This window comes from Dipodomys merriami, unplaced genomic scaffold, assembly GCF_024711535.1.
Source record: "Dipodomys merriami isolate MVZ:Mamm:240054 unplaced genomic scaffold, mDipMer1.0.p SCAF_10, whole genome shotgun sequence".
Lineage (NCBI taxonomy): Eukaryota > Metazoa > Chordata > Mammalia > Rodentia > Heteromyidae > Dipodomys > Dipodomys merriami.
In genome coordinates, this window is record NW_027202271.1 from 6,150,135 (window position 1) to 6,174,563 (window position 24,429).

Sequence of the window (24,429 nt, forward strand, 5' to 3'; positions counted from 1 at the left end):
CCTAATACTTCCGAAATTGTGAGTCAAAATAAATCCTGTGCTCACACAGAAGTCAGGTTGTTGTTTTGGTTTGTTTTGTGCTAGTCCTGGTGCTTGAACTCAGGGTCTGGGTCCTGTTCCTGAGCTTTTTCGTTCAAGGTTTAAGAATTCAGTTTTTTAAAGTCAATTTAATTGTACTTCTCAACCTCAATTTATATTGTATTATAACAAATTATGCACCTATCTGACTAACCAGCACTGGGCCTACTAAAGTACCTGTTATAGAGTAGGTCCTTAGTAAATGTTTTAAGAAGTGATATTAAAGCAGGTCTGTATTTAAACTTTATATATTAGCTACAGAGAAAATTATTGTGATTAATGCAACAACTCTTTTGCATTAGTTAGGTCTGCAAACCTGTTTGCATGGAAATTCCTTTCAGCCAAACTACTATAGACAAAAATCAGACATCCTCTGGGAAAGTCTCTAGATGATAACCTGTGAGGTCAGCTCAAAAAACTACATCTCTCTGGCCTCTTCTCCTCTCCTTTCCTTTATTAACTACATGACCAAAGCTATTATGCAAATGAGTGTTGTACTGCTATAAATAAAAATTATGTTCTCTCTTAAAAAACTTGAGAGCCCACCAGCGGTGGCTCACGCCTGTAATCCTAGCTACTCAGGAGGCTGAGATCTGAGGATCAAGGTTCAAAGCCAGCCCAAGCAGGAAAATCTGTGAGACTCTTATCTCCAATAAACCACTCTGAAAACCAGAAGTGGTACAGGGGCTCAAGTGATAGAGCACTAGCCTTGAGCTAAAAAACTGAGGGACAGCGTTCAGGCCCAGAGTTCAAGCCCGATGACTGACTCTCACACACATACACACTTGAGAGCTGGAGGCCAGACACACACACACACACACACACACACACACACACACACACACACACACACACACACACACACACACACACACACACACACACACACACACACACACACACACACACACACACACACACACACACACACACACACACATTGAGAACTGGAGGCCAGTGGCTCAGGCCTGTAATCCTTGCTACTTAGGAGGCGAAGACCTAGATTCAATACCAGCACAGGCAGAAAAGTCTGTAAAACTCCATTTCCAAAATGCTAAACTGGCAGTGTAGCTCAGTAAGCAAGTTCATGCAAGAGCACAGGGTCCTAATACTTCAAGAAAGACAGAAAGGAAGGAAAACAAGGAAAGAAAAGTAAGGAAGGAAAGGGAAGGAAGGAAAGAAAAACAACAGAAAGAAAACTAGCTGAACATCAGCCTAGCATGAGTAAGATTTTAGGTTTCATTCACCAGTCTTTCTCTCTGTCTGTCTGTCTGTCTGTCTGTCTCTGTCTGGCTGGCTGGCTCTCTCACTCTCTCGCTCTCTCTGTCTCTCTCCCCTCTCTCCCTCTCTTTCTCTCACACACACACTCACAAACACACACATAGAATAAAGAATAAAAAGGAAATGATTATCCTATATTGCCCATTACTTAAAAGGAAACACTAAATGGAATAGAATTAAGAAAAAAAGAAAACCCTAAAGATGGAAACTTCCATGTTTCATTTTTCTACAACTCCCATGTCCTTCCTTCAAGAAAATTAAAGATTAAAGAGCTGCAGAGTGATTTAAATGAATACAGGTCCACATATGCTCAGACCATACATTGTACTTTGCTACTATTAAATCCAAAAAAATCAATATTTTTATATTTTTTCATAGGGGAACAAAAACAAGAAAAAACTCAAATATACATATTAGCCTATGCTTTTGTTTGTTGGGATTTTCTTTCTTTTCATAGTGCTAGGAAAGCAAACCCAGGGCTTATGAATGCTAGACTTGATTATCAGCCTATCGTGCCACTGACAGGTAGCTGCTATACATTTAAGAGGTAGAGTCTAGTGAGAGGAAGCTATGTCATGGGGGAGGAGGAGTGTTGGCAGAGAGGATGTTGCAAACAGACTCCTCCTTATCTTTCTTTGCTTTACAACTGCTATATGATGAGCAGACTCCTCTGCCACAGTTTTTGCCATTATGTCTGACTCAACAAGCCAATTGATAATGGACTGAAACATTCAAAGCTGGGAACTAAAATAAACCATTTCTCCCTCACTTTCTCTCCCTTCCCCTGGGTGCGTGTGTACTTGGGCATGAACTGTCTCTTAGGTTTCTTGCTCAAGGCTAGTTGCTCCATCACTTGAACTACATCTCCACTTCTGGCTTTTTTGCTGTTTAATTGTACATAAGAGTCACAAGAGCTTTCCTGCCTAGACTGGTCTTGAACCATATCCTCCTGAGGACTAGGATTACAGGAGGGAGCCACCTGCTCAAGACTCAACCATTTATCTTTTTGAGTTTCTTACAGTAACTGAAAGCTAACTAATACTTCAGGTCAGGGTATGTTAACAAGAAAATTCTTGTCATGTTGCTCAACATATTTCTTTCCTTTTGATGTTCAGACTGGGAAACATGAAGTATAAATCAGAGGCTGTTTTGTTGTAGTACTGAGGAAAAACTAACATGAGATTCCAAAGGAGCAGACTGATATAAACTGAACTGAGCAGTACTGAGAGATAACAGTCTTCAAACCCAAGGAAATCAGGAACCAGATAAAGAGTATTGTGATTAAACTACAGCAGCAGCCCCTTCTGTTATAGGAAATCTCCTTATTATAAGCTAAGATAAGGATTCTAAACCCTTGCTCCACAGGAGAATCATCAAGGGGGCTTATAAACACACCAGTGTCCAGGTCTACCCTCTCCCAGAATTGTGATTAAGTCTGGGCTCCAGGCCCAGGAATTCTATTTTATTAAAACCTCTCCAGGTGGTGCTAATGTGCTCTTGGGGCCAAGAACCACAGATGTTTAAAAACACCCAGGGGGGTAAAAACAGACAACTCCCAAGGGCCACACCTTAAAGAAAAAGACATTTATGTTCTGTCAGCAAGACAACATACCAGGCCGACAAGGGAAAGCAGCCTGCCACAAGGGGAAAAAAACATGAAATAAAAAGTCAGGTTTCCAAAGGTTCTAAAAATCTTTAGAATATCCTTAGCATCATAATCACTCACTGCAAGATACATTTTTATGTCCGTCACTAACCTTGAAGTTAAAGGTACAACTAGCATGCTCACTGCCTGAATAGCAGTGAACTAAGGAGCAGGCCTTCCAACAGGGAGCAACACTTTCAAATGGTGTGGTTTAGTCCAGCAAAGAAGAATGCCAGTCTCACTTCAGGCAAGCCTACTTCACAGTACTAAGAACTATTGCTTTGTGAAACAGAGATCCAGCAACTCTGGGTCTCAGACCTTCTCATGGTAGCTCAGCTGAGCAGATCTGTTCCTGCTACTGCTACTCTACTGCTACTGGTAAGGAATACCCAGGTTCCTCAGGAAAAATCAAATAGGCCCTTCACTAAAAATTTGCATGGCAGAAGTAGGAACTTTGAGCCCATGGGCATTATAAGTCCAATGAAATCATTTCATGTATGACAGGAGACACCTATGTGCTTCTTCTGGGCTGCCCACTCATTGATACCTGCCTGAATTATTTTGTGTGGTCCACAAATGTTATATTCAAATGGCCCCTGGCAGAGAAAAAGAGTCCTGACCTGCAAAATAAAGCATGTTGCTCCAACTATGTAACTTGCTACAAGAAGTGTCTTCATGGTTAGCAGCTACCCAATCATGAAGTACATGGTAACTATCCCCATTCTCTGAACTGGTAACACAATCAGCTGTTACTTACAACTTAGTAGTTCCAGAAAAATAAAATTTATATTTCAAATACATGAAAACCCACCTAAAAAAAAAGCATATCAGCTAGCATATGACATCATATCCAGGGTGACAGCTAACAAGTCACATTATCTTTACATCAGATACCTGTTCACAATGGCCCTAAGACTTGTAGACCATTCTTACTCTCATTTTATAGAAAAAGAAATGAGGTAAAAAGAAGATGCATGGTATGTGGTAGAACTACAATTCAAATCCAGGTAGTCTGGCTCCTATAAAAAAAAATGTGTATCATAAGCCAAGCCACAAGAAATGCTCAATGACTATTTAGTAACTAATTCTGAATTCATAAAAGAGGTATTCATTCATCTTGACTTCATGTTTAAAGAATTCAGAGGTTCTTTCTGAAAGTATTCCATGCTCCTGTTTGTCCCATCAACACTGAAGCAGTACAAAGGAGTTAGCAGAACCTATGACCCAACTGTGCTCAGCATAGCGCAGGACACAACACCACACACTGTGCTGGGCTACTGCAATCAGCTGCAGACATCCAGTAGCCAAAAGAGTATCATTATTATTCCTTCAACTCCTGTCCTTACTAAGCCAGACCTCTCCTACAAGCATTAATGTAGCTATTAGTTAAAATTGTGACATCTCACTCTTAATGGTAAACTTTTACTGTTTATTTTGAACATTGTACTAAACTATACTTTTTGTTTTTCTTTAACATTCACAGATAAACTCCCCAAGTGGGGAAAAGTATAGGCAAGTAATAGATATTTTAAAAGATCATGAGGAGTAAAAAGCTTGACTTTAAGAGGTAATCTTAAATATTTTTTAAAATTTTGCATGACAGACATAATAAAAAGTTGCTTTTATTCATAGTTCATTTTTCTCTAGTTTTGTTTGTTGGTGGTGGTGGTGCTGGTGGTATTTTTATACTGGTTTGGGGGCTCTAACTCTGAGCCTTGTGTTCCTGCTAGGCCTTTTCATTCAAGGCTTACACTCTACCACTTGACCTACACTTGCAGTTCTTTGGTAGTTAACTGGAGGTAAGAGTCTCAGACTTTCCTGTCTGGTCTGGCTTTGAACCACAACCATCAGCTCTTAGCCTCCTGAGTAGTTAAGATTATAGGCATGTGCCACTGGCTCCTGGTTACACTTCATTTTTCAACTTCTGTCTCATACAGACTTCCCCCAGCCTCATGTCTTCCAAAGGAAACTGCCCAGGAATAAAATGCTATATTCTGTTTTCACGTAGTATGTAGTTCTCTTCTCCCTGTTTATTTCCCTCCTTAATTTCCTCAATGGTATATAAAAAAAAAGTTGCCAATGACCATGGAAAATGGGATGGCAGGGTTCAATAGAAAAATACCATGGCTAAGGGAACTTTATTACAATAAGGTATTGAAGTTCAACTGTTTCTATAGCTCTGGAGGAGCTAAATTCTACTAAGAGGAGGGAACAGTTTTATTGAAGACACTGAAAACGTTTTCAGACACCATGGCCATTTGTCCAATGATCTACTAGCCCATAGTTGATGAAAACACAGTTCAACCATTACTTTGTATTTTTCTAAACAAAATCTCCACCTCTTATTGTGCTAGTCACAGAAAAAGTGGATATTTTTGGAAACCCTAAAGCTTATGCTCACTGACAATCTCTTAAGTATAATCAAGTTTTTACAATATTATTATCAACAATATCCACTCCTGTATTATAATCAAATGAGGACGATTAAGCCATAAATTGTATTTGTACCTCCAGTTGTTTGTTTTCCATGCTCTGTCTTCAAAGTTGTTCATTTATATCCATTTGTTTTTGGTTAACAAAGTATGTCCATGTTAGCCCATTCTGAAGAGCTTAAATAAATTAGAAGAATCTCACAAATAGTAAGACTATGCTTAACTTTCAATAACACTGCAGATTTTTGTGAGCTTTTTGTTGGGATTTGGGAGTTCATTGTTTGGTACTGGAGACTGAACATGGCCGCATGCATATTAAGTACACACTACTAATGAGCTTCCCGTTCGTCTCTATAATTTCAATTTGGCATGCTTTTACAAATAATAAAGTTTTAGCTCTAAACTTGTTTTTGTTCACCTAAAATAAAAATGAATATCAGTAGATTCTTAGAAGTAATCAAAATGGAGGTTGTCTGAATTCCTTATGATCTGTCTAAGCCAGTTTTTGGCTGTCTCCTGAATTAAAGGTCAAGAGCTATGCTGATCACAGAGATGATAAATAAACTTACCCAGAGATTTAAAAATAACCCTGATTCTAGAACTTTTCAATAAGAAATAGAAGAGACATAAACCAAACCCCATTTAAACCACATTCTTTCAGATCTACAATGTTCAATTTTCCTGTGGATTTTCATTTTGAGTTTTCTAATGCTTCTCATATATTTAAGTGATAGCCATATAAATGGTGCTGGTGTTCAGGCCTATAACCCTAGCTACTCAGGAGGCTGAAATCTGAAGATCCTGGTTTGAAGCCAGCTTGGGCAAACATATTTGAGTGATTCTTAGGTCCAATTAACCAGCAGAAAGCCAGAAAGTGAAGGTATGGCTCAACTGATAAGAGTACCAGTCTTGGGCTGGGAAGGTGGCTCAGTGGTAGAGTGCTTGCCTTGCACGCATGAGGCCCTGGGTTCAATTCCTCAGTACCACATAAGCAGAAAAACCAAAAGCTGGAAGTGGCGCTGTGGCTCAAGTGGTAGAGTGCTAGCCTTGAGCTGAAGAGCTGAGGGACAACGCCCAGGCCCAGAGTTCAGGCCCCATGACCGTACCCTCCCCCCCCAAAAAAAAAGAGTACCAGTCTTGAGTGAAAAAGCCAAGGTTGAACAGGAGACACAGAGTTAAAGCCCCAGTACCAGCACACATACACACACAAATAGAATAAAAATAAAGACCTTCATTTTTATTTCACCATTCTTACTGATTTATATATCAGTAAGAAAAATTTATGTAAATGGTCACCAAACATGAATTTAGTTACAATAATTTAGTTGACAGTGTGTTTTTAAATTTTAATTTGAGCCTCAAAACTCAATTTTAACAGATAGTAATTAAAATAAGAAAATGGCCTGAGAAACATTTTTCTTGCTTCTTCACATAAAGCTAAGATTATGACTTTAAGCCTTTCCTTTTCTCAAATATAATTACTTAAAGCTACATATATTCATTTATTTCAGCTGCAGTTTGTAAACTTTGGCACACTATGTTTCAACTTCCCTTATGATGTTTCTTTATACTACAGGGTGTTTAGAGCATGCTGTTTTAATTACCAAATACTCAGGGATTTCCTCACTATTTTATTATCAACTTATAATTTAATTCTCCTGTGGTCAATAGACACATTTTTGATATTTCACTTTTTAATTAAGGACTTTATTAATATTTATATTAGGACCAGTCCATGGTAAGAGAGAGAATGTCTGATATAAACTTGGACTTTCTTCTTAATTTGGCTAATTTTCCATTGTAATGAGAAAAATAAAATTTACCATTTTAGCCATTTTTTAAGTGTACAGTACTGCAAAATTAAGTACACTGACACTGTCAAGTAACTATCATCTATTCCGTTTTTGCTTTCTCTGCTTTGAAGCTCTCCTATTATATAAATTACACATTTTCACTATCATTAGTATTTCTGTGTATGTGTGATAATCCTGGGGCTTAAACTGAGGAACTTGGGCTTTCAGCTTTCTAACTCACAGCTGGTGTTCTACCACTTAAGCCATGCCTCCAGTACATCATTGTTATTTCTGATGAGCTTGCTCTTTATCCCTGATAATACTGCTTCTCTTGAAGCCCACTTGTATGAAAGAGTATTAATATCAACATGCCCACTTTTTACATTTAATTTTGTATAGTCTCCTCATTTAACTTTCAATTTACTTATAGCATTAAGACATTTACCTTTTAAGTGTGATATTGTCCAAAAAGAAATGTATTCATTACCTGACTTCTGAAACATTTACCCCTCTGTACAACACCTTAATAACAATAAAATTACATATTTTTTAAAAGCATGTAACTTTTAGATAAGGAAGACCTGAGCATATGTCTGGCATATAATGCTAATTTTTTATACTTACTATAATTGTTACTATAACTAGGTTATAAGTATACCATTTTTAATTCTTTCTATTTGTGCCATCTATTATCTAACCCCCTGTTTTTACTTTTTAAAATTTATTCAGTTTAGCCAACTACTGTCAATGTTCTCATGATGGTTTCTTAGTTCTTTCTTTTCTACTGGTTGTTCTAAAGATAAAAGCATGCATGTTGGGGCTGGGAAGGTGGCTCAGTGGTAGAGCACATGCCTTGCATGCCAGAGGCCCTGGGTTCGATTCCTCAGCACCACATAAGCAAAAAGAAAAAGCCGGAAGTGGCGCTGTGGCTCAAGTGGTAGAGTGCTAGCCTTGAGCTGAAGAGCTGAGGGACAGCGCCCAGGCCCAGAGTTCAGGCCCCATGACCGGACCCAAAAAAAAAAAAAAAAAAAAAAGCATGCATGTTTCATTTATCAGGCTAACCAGAGATAAGATGTACCACTTCACAAATGTGTGATTCCATTTACTGTTTCCAATTTCTCTTCTATTTTCAACTTGAAATTGATGTGAAAGGAGAGATTTTCCATACACACACTCTTGTCTGCATATATCAATGTCTTCCTCATAGATATTATTCATAACCTATGAATTATCCAGGGTTCTTTTTGGTTTGGGTTTGTTTGTGTGGGTTTTTTGTTGGGTTTTTTTGGTCAGTTGTAGGGCTTGAACTCTGGGCCTGGGCATTGTCTCTGAGCTTCTTTTGCTCAAGGTGAGCCCTCAACCACTTGAGCCGCAGAGGCACTTCTGGCTTTCTTAGTAGTTTATCAGAAATAAGAGTCTCACAGACTTTCCTGCGCAGGCTGGTTTCAAGCCAGATCCTCAGTTCTCAGCCTCCTGAATAGCTAGGATTATAGGCGTGAACCACCAAAGCCTGGCTTTCCGCAGTTCTTATATTAAGGTTCTTCCTTGGGCTTATGAAGTGCATGAGTTTGGACACTTGTATAATAATATACCTATTGTTAAAGTATCATACCAGTACTTTCACTACCCTACACGTCCTCTATCCTCTATACTCCATCCCTTAGTAGTTGTGTGTTCTTTTTTTAATTTTCTGTATATAATTTATTATTGTCATCATCAAAGAAGATAGTCAGACCAACTTATCTGTTATTACCAAACTGTATTTATATTTTACCTGGAAAAAGTAGGGTTTTGTTGCCATTCTCAAATATAAAATATAAAGCCTAAACCTAAATATTTCTGGAAAAAAAAAACCCTAGTTAACCCTTTTTAAGTATTTTCAACCTGTTAGCTCATTTAATCCTTATAACAACACTGTACCACTCATGAGCCATTAGCTACATAAGAATATTAGATTGGACAAATAAGTTGGAAAATCCAGTAGAAATGGATAAATTTTATGCCTCCATCAGAAAGAATGACATTTTCCCATTTGTTAGGAAATGGAAAGGCTTGGAAAAAAATTATATTAAGTGAAGTAAGCCAAGCCCAAAGAAACAAAGGTCCCATGATTTCCCTTATTTGCAATATCTAGTATATGTATGAGTCAAGAAGGAAAGATCAGATAATGTGATGTTAGGAAAATGAACCTTAGATAAATATTTAAATGTTTTTTTTCTTTCATGCATTTGTTTCTAACTCATTTATAAGATTATTTTCTTTGTAGCTTTGTATGTCCCTCCCCCACAGTACAACCCCTGCTTTCACTATATTTGATGTCAGTATAATTTGTGGATGAGATGGGGAAAAACAAGTCGTTTAAGGATACAGGTGGACCCGATGCAACTATGAGAAGTACAAGTCATCATGTCAAAAACGAACTTTACAACTTTGGTGTGGTGGGGGGGGAGAGGGAGGGAAATGGGAGAGTGGGGGGGTGGGGGGCAGGGGGAAGCTGGGAAGGGATGTGAAGGGTAAACAAAGGAGGAGGCTGCAATGCTTGATAAGAAATGTACTCATTATCTTGCCCATGTAACTGTAACCCCTCTGTACAGTATGTTCACAAAAAATAAAAATTAAATTAAAAAAAAGAAATGGATAAATTTCTAGAGACATAAAAGCTGCATAACCTGAACCAAAAAGATATAAACCACTTAAACAGAACCATAATATGCAATGAGACTGAGGAAGTAACAGTCTTCCAACAAAAAAAAAAGTCATAAAATGGAGACTAATTCATCTGCTATGAAACTAAGTCTGAGCCTGTTCTTCCATTACACTAAAATATCTTTATTATAACTAGTGCTGTATCAGTACAATGATAAATCTTTGGCATTAAAATATATTTATATATAATTAGGCTGTTAACCACCAATGAGTATATATGTTATCCAAATCACTGTCTTAAATTGGTCACAACATAAATTTTAAGATAGGAATAGCATCATCTTCTAATATTTCATACAAATCCAAGTATTACTGATTAACACTAAATATACAGATGATTTCTTCAATATAAATGTATTTACAAATAAACTTCCCTTTTAAATAGTATCTAGAAAGCATCTTAATGATATTGCCTCTTAAATTTTAAATTATGAAATGCGGTCATATCAATTCTTTTACCAAAAAGTGAAGCTGGTTTCTTTAAAAAAATTATTTTACTTCAAAAATAAGAAAATAGAGCAACTAGCATAAAAACAATAAAATGAGAGGAAATATTACATGTTTTTAGTATTAGCCTTAAAGGTTAATGATCTTAACTCTGCAATCAAAAGATGGATAATAATCTGAATTTAAAAGCAATACTCAATTATCTGTTACCTATAAAGACACATCTCACTGACAAAGAACAATGTAAGCTTAGGATGAAAGAATGGAGTAAAATATTACAAGTAAATGGACTCCGAAAGCAGGCAGAGATAGACATGTGAAAAAAAAACAGACTTTAAACTAAGATCAGTAGGAAGAAACAAAGGCATCTCATATTAGTAAAGAGAAGAATTTATGAAGAGAAAATTACAGTTCTTAACACATATACACACAAAATAATGAATATCCAGGTTCATTAAGCAAACACTTCTAGGCTTACACAATGATAGAACCCTGCACATTAACAGCAGGCACTTTCAATACCCCACTCTCACCAATAGGTAGATCTTCCAAACAAAAAATCACCAAAGAAACCTCAGAACTAAATGATACCATAGACAAATGAATTTAACAAATTTCTACAAAGTAATTCATCTAGTAGCCATACAATACACATTATTCTCCAAAGTCCATGGAACTTTCTCCAAAATAAAACATATTCTAGAATATGCACATAAAGAAATCTTGGCAAATGCATGAAAACTGAAATAACTCTGTATTCTATCAGACCATAATAGAATTTTACTGGAACTCAACAGCAAAAGATACTACAGAAAATATTCAAACACATGGAGACTAAATATATTAATAAATGATGAATGTGTCCCCGATAAAATAAGAGAGGAAATTTAAAAATTTTTGAAATCTAATAAAAATAAAAGTTCAGCCCATTTTAACTTCAATAACCAGCAATTGAAGTAAAGCTCAAGTAGGACTGGATGATTTCTGTGATCAACTATATCCATATCCACTTCTCAGCTGCCCCCATCAAACTCCCCTATGATCACAGTCAACTGCTTAAGCTTCTATGATTCTTCCCTCTGTTAAATTCTTTCTGACTTTTCCCTCACTGATTCCGAAATTTTATATATAAAGGTAGTTTAAATATCTATCTGTTCAATGGAAAACAGTTTTTCCCTATGATATCCAAACAGTGAAAAAGAAACTTTGACCCATCTAGCAAAACTCCAATCTTCTAACACTCAAATATGAAAAGCATTTCTATCAATGAATTTCATTTGTAGTTATCAATAACTGTTTTTTATATTATAAACTCTTAGAAGGTCAAGAAGGAAGAAGTGGTTGGATTTTGAGAAAGAAGACTTGACTCTGTCAAGTTGAATCAGAAGCACTCATGGCTCCATGGTCCCTGAACACATACACAGTGGACTCAGACAAATGTTTTAACTTCTCTGAGTGTGAGTTTTTAAATCTAAAAATATGAATGAAGCAGTTCTGCCAATCTCTCAAGATTTTAGTTAGAATCAAACAATATTTGCTACCCAACTGAAATAATTTACCACTATAATGTGAGTATAGGTATAAAACATAATCCAATAGTTACCTGGACTTTTAAAGAAATAAAAGTCAAAAATGAAAATAAGATATACATTTTGTTGAAATATTTAACCACTTGAAACACAAAGGTAACTCATTTTGAGATAACCAAAATATGAACTATTTAGACCAATATTTTACATAGTTTGAAACATGTTGCCACAAAAGTAACCAATTAGGGGGCTGGGAAGGTGGCTCAGTGGTATAGCACTTGCCTTGCATGAATGAGGCCCTGGGTTCGATTCCTCAGCACCACATAAGCAAAAAGAAAAAAGCCGGAAGTGGTGCTGTGGCTCAAGTGGTAGAGCACTAGCCTTGAGCTGAAGAGCTGAAGGACAGTGCCCAGGCCCCAGAGTTCAGGCCCCATGGCCGGACACACACACACGCACACGCACACGCACATGCACACGCACACACACTAACCAATTAGCTATTGCTATAATGATCAACAAATTATAAATGCTGATCATTCTACAGTTTAAAATAAATATTAAGGTAGCACTTCAATCTTTATTGGCTTATAACTACATTATTGTTGGCTTAGGAATCAGATGAGAAAACTTACTGCTAAGGATGATAAATAATGGAAGACAACAGCATCCAGAAAATTCACTTGTCTCTAGTGTTTGCTTTGTTATACTTCCTATAGCAACTGGACAAAATTTAGTATTTCTTCTCCAATCCTCTTCTATATAATCTCCAACTCTTATCCTTATCAATAAGGAAATGAAAGGCCAAAGAAAGTTAAGTTTCCTTCCACTTCCCCTATAACATAACTATAGTAGCACCCATCCATCTTGGACTCATTCATGAGAACAGACTGTTCATGAAATGTTTTTCTGTGTCAAATGCTGCGCTAAATATTTTATATACACTAATTTAGCTCTCACATTAAACATACAAAGTATATTTGGGGCTAATTTTCTTTAGAAAATGAAGCTAAATGATTTTTAAGGAGCCAACTGTAGAAGGTTTAGATCAGGGTCTATCTATGACTCTGTATCTGAGAAGAGATCTAATGCCTGTCCCAAGACAAGCCTCCTTGACCTTCTATACCTATACACCACATTTATAAATTTACATATCATCCTTCTAGGTTTCATAACAGAGCTGATTTTTAAAAATTTAAATTACTATTCTAAATTGATAAATGTAGCTTATGCACTGAGCACTATATGTTTGAATACACATTTACATTAGTATATTTGATAGCACAGGTTGTCTTAAAGACATTTGGATTTAGGACATGTGGATTTAGTGAATTCCCATTAGTTTCTGAGACAAACTCAAAATACCAGGTAATAACAACTGATAGCTACTACCTTCCTCTTTCCTTCATCTCTAGATGAAGGAAATTTTCTGCTTCTGAAAGAAGCAATGGTGGTCTTTTAATGTGCCTAACAATGCAGGGCCTAATTGGCTTCAAGGAGTTTTCTCAAATGACTTCTAATAAAACTTCTTTAGTAGTTTAAGTAGTTCATCCTAGGCCACACAGTTTACCATGCTGCTTATATAGAAGTTAAATACCCTATTCACCCCTCTTCCCCACCTCAATCACAAGGAGCCCACTTCCTTCAGCTTTTAAGGATTAACTTCACTAAATACCAGGCCAATAAGGACTTGAATCTTCCTTGTTCAGTATCTCTCACCAGGACTTACACAGTAGATGCTGAAAAAAAGTATTTTTTATAATGAACAATGGTAAGAAAACAAATTAGAAACTTGTGTTCCTTATAATAAAATTTTCCTTAGGATACTTTTATAATCCTGTTGTTTTAAATAATAAAAAAAGCAAAACAAAGCAAAATCTCTACTTTTAAGCTTTACCTTAAGGCTAATTTACTTTTATAATATTCAGTCTGAATATATTTTAATTCCATCTTTATCATTTATTCAGATTCAAAACAAGTCAAATAATCCAGGAATAAGTTTTATGTTTTAAATTTACATATATGTCTTTTTATGTAATTGAATCTGTATCTTCAAAAGCTAGGTTTCTTACAAATCAGAATGTACCTTCCTAAATCCAATAAAAGGATATCACTATATCTGTAGTTCATAAACAGCTTGTCAATCACTCCTGTAATTCAAGAGTTCCATGCATATTTATTACTGCATTCCTTTTTAAACAAATATTGCAAAAGATTACACACAGTGAGAGAAATGTCACCTAAATGCTTTTAAAAGACTGTAAATATCAGTTCTTAATGGTAGGTTCCTTGTCTATCATTAAAATAAATATCAGCTTCCTGTCTCCTTTCAATTTTTGTTGAATGCCATCTACTTATAAGTTAACTATAATGATTCAAAAGAGCCAATTACATTTTGTCTATGATTTCTCAATTTCTTTCCTATGCCTCAAAACCATGATTTATCAGATAAATTCAAAGTAGGAACTATTCACAAACCTCCATCCATCCTTCTGGAGATAGCTGAAGACTCCATCAATAACACTTGCGAAGAACTGCCCTCCTGTGATGAAAAGGGTATTGATGGTAACTAACCGGCCTCTTAGATTGGGGGGTGAAACCTCCGCAATGTACACTGGAACAGTCATGGAAGCAATACCTGGAAAATACACAGGAAAGCAAAGATGAGACTTTCATTCATCTTGAGTATGAACAAAATACTAGATACAACATACTGGGGTTCATTCATGGCTTTGGTTTTCTGCTCTAAACTAAGACAACAACATTCCTGAAGGTTTTGTTAGTGATTCACTGGAGCTAATACAAATTAAAACCAATCTCTGAGTTTAGTTTTCTGTACTATTACTTAAAAGTCTTGTGTAACAATCCAGATACCAATAACTCATGTCTGTCATCCTAGCTACTCAGGAGAGTGAAATCAGAGGATAGCAAATTTTTCTGCCAGTGCAGAAAAGTCTGAGAGACTTAACCAGCAAAAAAGTTAGACTTGGAGACTTGGCTCAAATGGTGGAGCATTACCTGTGAGCCAAGAAGCTGAGCAAGACCATGAGTGCCTGAGTCAAGTCCCTGTACCAGTAGCAAGAACAATAATAAATCTACAGACCTAGGATAACTTGAGTATGTCTAAATGAACTTTATAATTTCTAAAGACTGAAAATAAAACTGATCTCTAGAGAGAGTTTAACTATTAAAATATTTTTAGTCTATATGGAAATGCAATCAGATAATGGGGAGAATAAAACATTTTCCCTAAATATATACTACTTAAAATCATCATCTCATGCAGTTCATCAAACTTATAAATTTGGTTATTAATTCATATTAAGTCACCCTACTCTATTGGCTAGATATACATTTCAGGAAAAGCTTACATTGGACAGCACCTTTAGGAAAAGACAGTTCTGATGATCTTAGACATAAACAGTTTTATGGCTAAGATATACTTGCTTATGTTGTCTTCTCTTTTTTTACCCATTTAAAATTACCAGGTTGCTAGTGGTTCATGTATATAGTGGTTCATGTATAATCCTATGTATTCAGGAGGCTCACAGTTCAAAGCCAGCTCAGACAGAAAAGTCCATGTGAGATTCCATATCCAACTAAAGAGCAAAAAGACTGGATGAGTGGCTTAAGTGGTAGGCACCTGCCATGAACAAGCAGGATCAACAAGAGCTCAAGGTCCTGAGTGCAAGCAGACAACAACTAAAAATTACTATTACATAATCTATCACAGTAGTTCTAATTCCACTGACTAGCAGAACCACTCACAGGACTTTAAAAAAATAAAAATAAAAATAAGCCAGGTGCTAGTAGCTCACGCCTGTAATCCTAGCTACTCAGGAGGCTGAGATCTGAGGATCACAGTCCAAAGCCATCCCAGGCAGGTAAATCCATGAGACTCTTACTTCCAATTAACCACCTCCAATTAACCAATTAAAAAACCAGAAGTGGAGCTGTGGCTCAAGTGGTAGAGTGCTTACCTTGAGCTGAACAGCTCAGGGAAAGAACCTAGGCCCACAGTTCAAGCCCTACAACTGACAAAAAGATAAAGATGTCTTTGCGTTACCACTGCACTCTGACCCACTAATCAGAAAACTACACAGGTAGGTTGCATCTGTCTTATGTAAATCTTCCAAGCAGTGATCATGATGCTCACTGAGGTATTGTAGAAACTCAAGTTCTATGATGTAAAACTTCAAGACAATCCAAAATGATTTTCTAAAGAAAATCTCAGCCCTGACAGCCACCTCTTATCTTACTCTCCTAAGAACGTCCAATTTTTCAGACTGAAACTAATAATCACCAAATTTTCAGTGGGAAAAAATCAGTTACTTATAAAAGTTTAAAGCTTTTTAATTGGGCACTGGTGTTTACCTCTGTAATCCCAGCTATTAAGAAGGCCAAGTCAGCTTGAGCTCCCTTTTCAATTGGGCAGAAAAATTTGTAAATGTCCATTTCCAATTAACCAGCCCCCCCCCCCCAAAAAAAAGCAAGACTAGAGATGTGGCTCAAGAGGTAAAATGCCAGTGGAGAGCAAGACAGCTGAACAGAAGGCCCTGAGTACAAGCCCAATACTGGCATAAAAATAAATGAATAGTTTAAGCGTCTTAATATGTTGATTCTATGAATAATTAACTTGATGAAGCCAGAGTATGCATAACTGAGCCATATAGAATTGCTTTTAATAACTTGAGTTTATGATGCCAAAAAGTGGAGAGTACTGAGAAAGCTGATGCTCTGTTTTCAGCATAAGGGATGGTGACAGCTGTCACACAAAACACAATGCATATTACTGCTCCACATTCTCAGTTACAGTGCAGGTTGTGTTTCTGGCAGTGTTGGAGGTACATCCTAGGGCTTTTGGCATGCTGGATAAACACTCTACCCTAAACCCAAGCCTAGTAAAACAGCCAGTGTGAATAATACAAGTATTTCCTTCTTATGGAGACAGAGAAGCCCAACTCAGTGTTTTAGGCTTCCTGGCATTTATTCTGGGCACTAAAAATCTCTCTTGTTGTCACAGTAGTTTCCAATTCCACTGATTTTTTTAGTATCATTCAATTTATTTGTTTTGTTAATTCTTTGGTAAACATAAGGATAAACACATTGTATTTAAGTAATACATATTTATATGGAAAATTCATTGCAAAACTACTATTAAAGTTCACCATTATTTCTTGCCACTTTAGGTTTATCAATATTTAGAGATAATAATCTTATGAGATTTTATGAGATACACAGAATAAGTATTAGATACAATAGGATGAGTGTTTAATGATTTTCACCTAAGCAGCTGAAAAGTCCCTTTGACTACTAATCAGATTAATCAGAAAAAACAATGGCTACGTATGTTGATAAGTGAAGTCTTTTTTGTTCCTTTACTATGTGAACATCTCAATATGCTTTCAAAAATAAATACTAATTTGTTATCTGGATTTCATTTTATGCATTGACCTAGGTTTAAACAAGAAGTAGGTTGTTCTCTTTAGATTGATAGATCTATTCAGCAATCTAACCCACAGAAGTGAGCTGACAGAAGTGGGACTGTGGGTTGGGCCAACAAATGTTGGTCACAACATCCACAGATTTGACAGAAAATGTAAACATGTCCTCAAGCCCTTAAAATATCAAAAAATTGATGTTAAAGAAAGCCTGATTTTTTTTTTCCAAAATGAACCTCAGAGCATTGCATTCAAAGTAAGAGATAAAGCCAGGGCACTAGTAGTTCCTAGCTGTAATCCTAGCTATTAAGATAGCTGAGATCTGAGGACTGAGTTTCAAAGCCAGCCTAGGCAAAATTGTGGAAGAGACTCTTATCTCCAACAAAACCAGCAAAACACTTCATGTAGAGTTGTGGCTCAGATGGTGAACCTCAAGCAAGTGAGAGTGCAAAGCCATGACTTTGTGTGCACACGCGCGTGCACGCACGCACACACACACACACACACACACACACACACAGAGTAGCAGACAAAAGGAAAAAGACTGAGGAATTATAAAAAGCCATAGCCACTGTATTTAGAGTTAGAAAAGGCCTCAAAAGATCTCTGTACAATGAGTGCTCATATTTACTAATAAATACTATTACCACTACTTCTATGATGTTAGATAGTATAAATAGGCCAGATAATTTACTTAATCCACAATGTATCTCCATTAAAAGCAAGTAAGCATCCCCATTTCACAGAGAACCACCTTACTACATGGCATACAGTAAGTATAATGAAAATTCAAAGCTGACAGATTCCATAATCCATTGTGAAGCCACAGATGAGAGGGGGCTCTGGAACCTTACCCAACTCCAACCTTACCCCTTTCCAGCTCATACTTTTAACCCTAGCTATTCAAGAGGCTGAAATCTTACCACCTATATTCAAAGCCAGTCTGGAAAAGTCAGAAAGAAAGGAAGGAGAAAAGAGGGGAAGGATGAAAGGAGGGGAAGGGAAGGGAAGGGAAGGGAGGAAAGAGGAGGGAAGGGAAGGGAGGAAAGAGGAGGGGAGGGGAGGGGAGGTTAAAGCCCATTGCGAGGAAAAATGGTTAGTTAAAACCACGAGCTTTTAGGGTCTATTCTAAATCACTATAGAGTCTGTGTAGTTCAGCCCTGGATAATTAAGTTACAGGAGCATTCAAATAAATGAGCAATAACTTTCCTTATTATTCTCCTAAAATTGACTGGATTGTAAAGAAAATGAGCCTGGTTCTATTGGTTCATGCCTGAAATCCTAGCTACTCAGGAGGCTGAGATCTGAAGACGGCAGTTCAAAACCAGGAGGAAACTCCATGAGACTCATCTCCAATTAATCACCAAAAAAGCCTTAAGTGCAATGGTGGCCCACGTGGTAGAACATGAGCAAAAAGCTCAGAGAAAGCGCCCAAGTGCTAAATTCAAGCCAAGGAAGGAAGGAAGGAAGGAAAGGGAGGGAGGAAGGAAGGAAGGAAAGAGAGGGAGGAAGGGAGGAAAGAGGGGGAGGAAGGAAGGGAGGAACGGAGGAGAGGGAGGGAAAAGGGGGGGAGGAAGGGAGGAAATGTATCAAGACTCACTTTTTTGGCTTTGGAATTATAACCAAAAATAATCTCAAAGGGTTACACATTTCATAAATTTATGTAACAAAAAATTATATGGTTTAGGAGAGTTCTGTGGGGAAGTTTTTTTTTAATTTCTTGCCTATTCCAACCACTATCTAAATAAAATTTAAAAAGTAACAAAGAATATAGTCAGGCAGGTGCTGGTGGCTTGCACTTGTAATCCTAGCTTCAAGAAACTGAGATTTGAGGGTCTTATTCCCAAACTGGCCTAGAATACAAATCTAAGAGACTCGTAAATCCTATTAACCAGCAAAAAGGGATCAGAAGCAGGAGCAGTGAGCATGTGTGTGTGAGCACCCGTGCGTGCACATACACACACGCGCATGTGCACACAGACGTTTGAGATCTTACAAAATAATGAACTTACAACAATAAGAACTCATTATCATGCCTTGCTTTGAGTTTCATTAAAAACTGTACCTCAGGAACACAAGGCAACCGGATTCACACACCAGCTACCATGCTGCCAAGCTGATTCACCATTTCCACAGCCTAAAATGCTCCTGAGTGCTGGAGATGGCTTTCAAGAACTGCTGGAAGCCCTTTTTAAAGGCCTGAGTCAGAATTATAAGTAATACCATAACCAAATAGCATCAGAAAATCCTGTTGTGATGGATAAATACCCATGAATCACAGGAATCTCACAGCATGAGAGGCCATGCAGCAACTAATTAGTGTCTTAGAAGTACATGAAGCCATCTTCTAATATAGCTTCTTGAACAAAAAGGATTATGATGTCCTAATTTTGTTTTGTAAATTATTGGCTTCTCTCTAAAGAAGGAATTTTAATAGAAAGGCGCAGAATCTGTTTCAATAAACATATCCCTCTCTAGGATGTTTCCACAGGGATCTCTTGTCCACACATGAAATGCTTACTTTTTTGTTGTTGTTGTTCGTGGGGCTTGGGCACTGTTCCTCAGTTCTTCAGCCCAAGGCAAGCACTCTACCATTTGAACCACAGCGCCACTTCTGGTTTTCTGGTGGCTTATTGGAGATAAGTATCTCATGGACTTTCCTGCCCAGGTTGGCTTTGAACCACAATCCTCAGATCTCAGCCTCCTGAGTAGCAAGGATTACAGGTGTGAGTCAGTGGCGCCCAACTGAAATGTTTACATTCTTCTAAGTAGTTTAGTGTCTACAAATGCCAGCTTTTACTTTATTCTAGTAAGGCTCTGGATGCTCACAATCAATTCAACATGCACTAGGCTGAAATATAACACAAAATACCTACAACAGAATCAGGTTATATGAAAGATTCTGTCTTTGAAGGTAACAAGCAAAGTTAACATTCTATGTCACTAAAAAGCCCTTAATGCACTACAAGGATGTGCTGAGTCAACATTTCTACTCATTTCAATCTCTCTTGACATACAATGACCTCTCCTGACAATATGCTATGGATCTTCCCAAGTCTCCTCTTTCTTGAAGCATCTCCACGGAGATGATCACATTTGTTTCTCTGCACAGGACTACAAGCTTGATCTTCTTTGTTTTTTTGTCCAACACCAGGGCTCAAACTTGATATCTGACACTCACTGGCTGATATTCTACCACCTGAGCCATGCCTCTAACTCAAAGGGTTGGGTTTTTGTTTGGTTTGTTACAAATATTAATGGAATGATTTTATCTCATGTACTTAAGTTACTACATATGACTTGTTTACATGTCAAGCCCAGGCCTGGGCATGGGAGAAGTACTTACAAGTTATTGGTTTAGTACTATGGGACACATATACAAAGTCATAATCTCTTAAATTAGTTTCAACTGATCAGTTTTAAACTGCAATTGACATTAATTAGGAGAAATATGATTAATCTCTAGTGCCAAAGTAAATTAAAATCATCTCTATGCCAGGTGCTTAAGGCTACAATCCTAGCTACTCAGGAAGAATTGTGGTTCAAAACCGGCCCTGACAGAAAAGTCTATGACATTCCTATCTCCAATTAGCTGGCAAAAAGAAGAAACTGGAGGTATGGTTCAAGTGATGGAGCAGTAGCCTTGAGCAAAAAAGCTAAGGGAACAAGTAAGTCCCTGAGTTCAATCACCTGTACTGGGGCAAACAATGTACATTCAAAAATAAAAATCAGTTCTCATCACTCACATATTAAATACTTAAATTAAATTATAACTTCAAGTGGTTTTTGTTTTTCATACCAGTTTGTGGCTTTCATTCACTATATCACATTCATTTCTCTCTTCTTCAAAATACTGTTTTCTAATAGGGCTCCAAAACTAGGCAAGGACCATAAATACAGGAAGCAAGTGTAGAATGTAAGAGGTCAAACATTAACTTATCTGCAAAGCAATTAAGGTTTAACAGCCTCTTCAGGCCAAAGAAAACTGCCAAACAAAACACGTAACTGCATTGCTATATATAACCATCTGGTCACTGTTCTGATAACTTGCAGTATACATTCAACTTAAATAACAGTATAGTATTCCAATATACAGACATGCATACTTTATGTAACCACATCCTTCTCATTCCAAATGTAACCCTTATATACACAACAGAATTAGAAGCCGATGCTTTCAGATATTGGAAAGATTTACCTTTTGTGGAGAATATTTATGAATTAAATTAACCTTGGGTTTAAAAGTCACCAAGAAGAGTGAATAAAATGAGTGTGCTTCTGGAAGACAAAGATTAGAGACGGCAGCAGAAGGACAGCATGAAGGAAGGAACTTGATGGGAAGAGATAAATTAATACATATTCAAGAAATGTTCTATAATAAGAATAGAAGAGGTTCTCTATACCTAAGCAAAGAGGGTAGTATGAAATGCTACAAGAGCAGCAGTATGCCTTTCCATGTCACAAATGCAATGCACAAAGGTTAATAAGAAATCAATATGTTTTCCCCAAGGCAGTGCATTCAGTAAGCAGGAACACTAGTGGTACTTTGTCATATTTAACTCTATTTGACACCCAGAGTAAAATGTGCTAAAGAAAACAAACAGGAGCTAAATGGCTGTGAATCACCTGAATACAGATTACAATTGAATAGGTATCAGTGAAATCATTGTATAGGAAATCATTGTCATAGGAAAAAAAATGAGCCCAGGACTAGAATCTGTCTTAAGATATATTCACACAATACATTAAGGGCTGATGAGCAAAATAGAAGTAAGAAGGGAAATATTAAAATACAAAAACAATAAACACAGCCCTCTTCCCCAAACTTCTTTTTACATTTTTTTCAATTGTACTTTATGGTAAGGGGGATGTACAGGGGGGTTACAGTTATATAAAGTAAGGTAATGAGTACATTTCTTGTCGAGCATTGTTACCCTCTCCATTTTCTCCCACTTTTCCTCCCCCAACCCAAACTTTTTTAAAGCTGTTTTCCAATGGAAGATCTGACCCTGCCTAAAAAGCAGGGAAAGCCAGGAAGAGAGAATCACATTAAAACAACAACAACAAAAACCCAGAATGAAGTTAAACCAGGATATGCTTAGGTTATTGTAAGAACACTATAGTAGAAAAGCAGAACAGAAATAAACACCACACTGCAATAAGGAACCAAAATGAAACTGCATGAAATCTGAATCAGTAGTACAGAACTTCAATTTGAGATGTTTTCTAGGATTAAAAGCAAAGAAATTAAAATAAAATTTAAAATATACTATACTAAAGGAAATGATTATAAGAGAAATAACTGGGCCCAGGTTAAATGCTAACAGCTACATACATACTGGGGACCATTTTTTTCAAGGTTAACAGAATTGATTATTCTTATTTTACATGTAAGGTGGGAAGACAAAAAACAGCTTATCCACAAAGTAATAATAATAGTTATTATTATTATTATGGACTGGGAAGGTGGCTCGGTGGTAGAGTTCTTGACTTGCATGCATGAGGCCCTGGGTTTGATTCCTCAGCATCACATAAGTAGAAAAAGTTGGAATTGGCACTGTGGCTCAAGTGGTAGAGCACTAGCCTTGAAATGAAGAGCTGAGGGACAGTGCCCAGGCCCACGGTTCAGTCCCCACGACCAACCCCTCCCCCCAAAAAAATTATTATTATATAAACAAGATAAATGCCATGGAGCTACAGTTGTAGATATATGAAGACAAAATGTTATGAATCAAGTATTTTATACCTAGCCAAGTTGCCTCCTTTCAATTGTGAGTAGCTGAATGTCACTTTCAGACAAGGGGGAAAAAAATTAAAGATCAGCTAGCCATCTACTATTTTTTAAACTACCTCAAAGCCAATGCCAGCATTAATGACAACTTTCAGGCTAGGGAAGTTTCATTAAGAGGATCAGCCTCTCCATTTGCACAGAGTTCCAGTTTCCTAATTGGACTACCTACTTCAAGCTTCTTCCTCATGATTCCCTTGCTTTCTCAGTCACACATTTCTTGAGCTACATAGAATTCCTTGACTTGACAACTACTTCAAAACAGTAGCTGGAATTCTTCTGCACTAGTATGTGACAGCAATGGCCAAATAATTTACTCAGTTGGAGTACGCCTGAATAATTATGAAATGTTATTTTCACTTTTCAATGTTCAAAGTGGCACTGATTCACAGAGCAACATAATGTCCATCTTAATTACCAAAGATGCCCATTAATGATTTATTATTACAAAACCTTGACTGAGTGACTCTAGCCAATGAGTTTTGTAATGCAGTAAAAATAATATAAGGTAATACTAACAGAGATTATCTTTCCATCCAGAGAACAGAATGGTTGCTTTCCACTTAAAAATCATTAGTAAAATGTTTAAAGTAATAACACAGAAAAAAAGACTTTTGTTTGTTGGTCTTTGCAGCTAAACATTTAACCCAGAGCCTCATTTTGTATGTTAAGCACATTATCAAAAACGATCAACCTCTACCCCCTAAATATAAATTTTTGCATTTATTTTCCAATACACTTTTCAGAAGAAAATGGAAAGTTTGTTCAATTACAGTGTTGAGAATCCTAATATAAAAGTCAGCTTTCAAGGAGCTCAAATTGTATGTACATCATTGAAATTGGGCTTATAGACTCCAGGCCCAAAATATAGGAATCCCAAGTTAGGTTCAGCTGTTCTATTCCTGTATGTCAAATAAAGTAACATGGTGAAAGGTATTATATAGCAGCCAAGAGAAGAATGAGAAGCCACAAGAAATGGGGACAGAGCAAAGTACACATCGTTCAGTCTTGGTCAAGGCATGACCTGGTTGACCATTACCTAATCTTATCTCAGAAGGAGTTCTAAGAAGTTATCCTTTACTACTGACACAAGAAGGGAAGAGTTGCATAGTGGGGTGAGTTCCTGAGTTTTGGCTCTTCCCTCTGAAATGATGAGGCATTACCTGTTGAGGCACAGTTTACCTTCCAGACCAAATACTTAGTAGTGAATGTTCTCTTTCTGGAGCCTAAGAATGATTGTAACTGCAGCAGAGAATAGCTCAGATCAAAGGACACAGATACAAAGTTGGAGA

General features: G+C 37.0%; 1 protein-coding gene across 1 annotated transcript in view; it reads right to left on the reverse strand.

Moving 5' to 3' along the window:
- Window positions 1-24,429, reverse strand: part of Slc2a13 (solute carrier family 2 member 13) — a 349,959-nt gene that overhangs the window by 280,833 nt on the left and 44,697 nt on the right. The window contains exon 2 of the mRNA XM_070038876.1: window positions 14,387-14,546. Within this exon, the coding sequence (XP_069894977.1) occupies window positions 14,387-14,546 (160 nt within the window). The remainder of the gene's footprint in view (window positions 1-14,386; window positions 14,547-24,429) is intronic.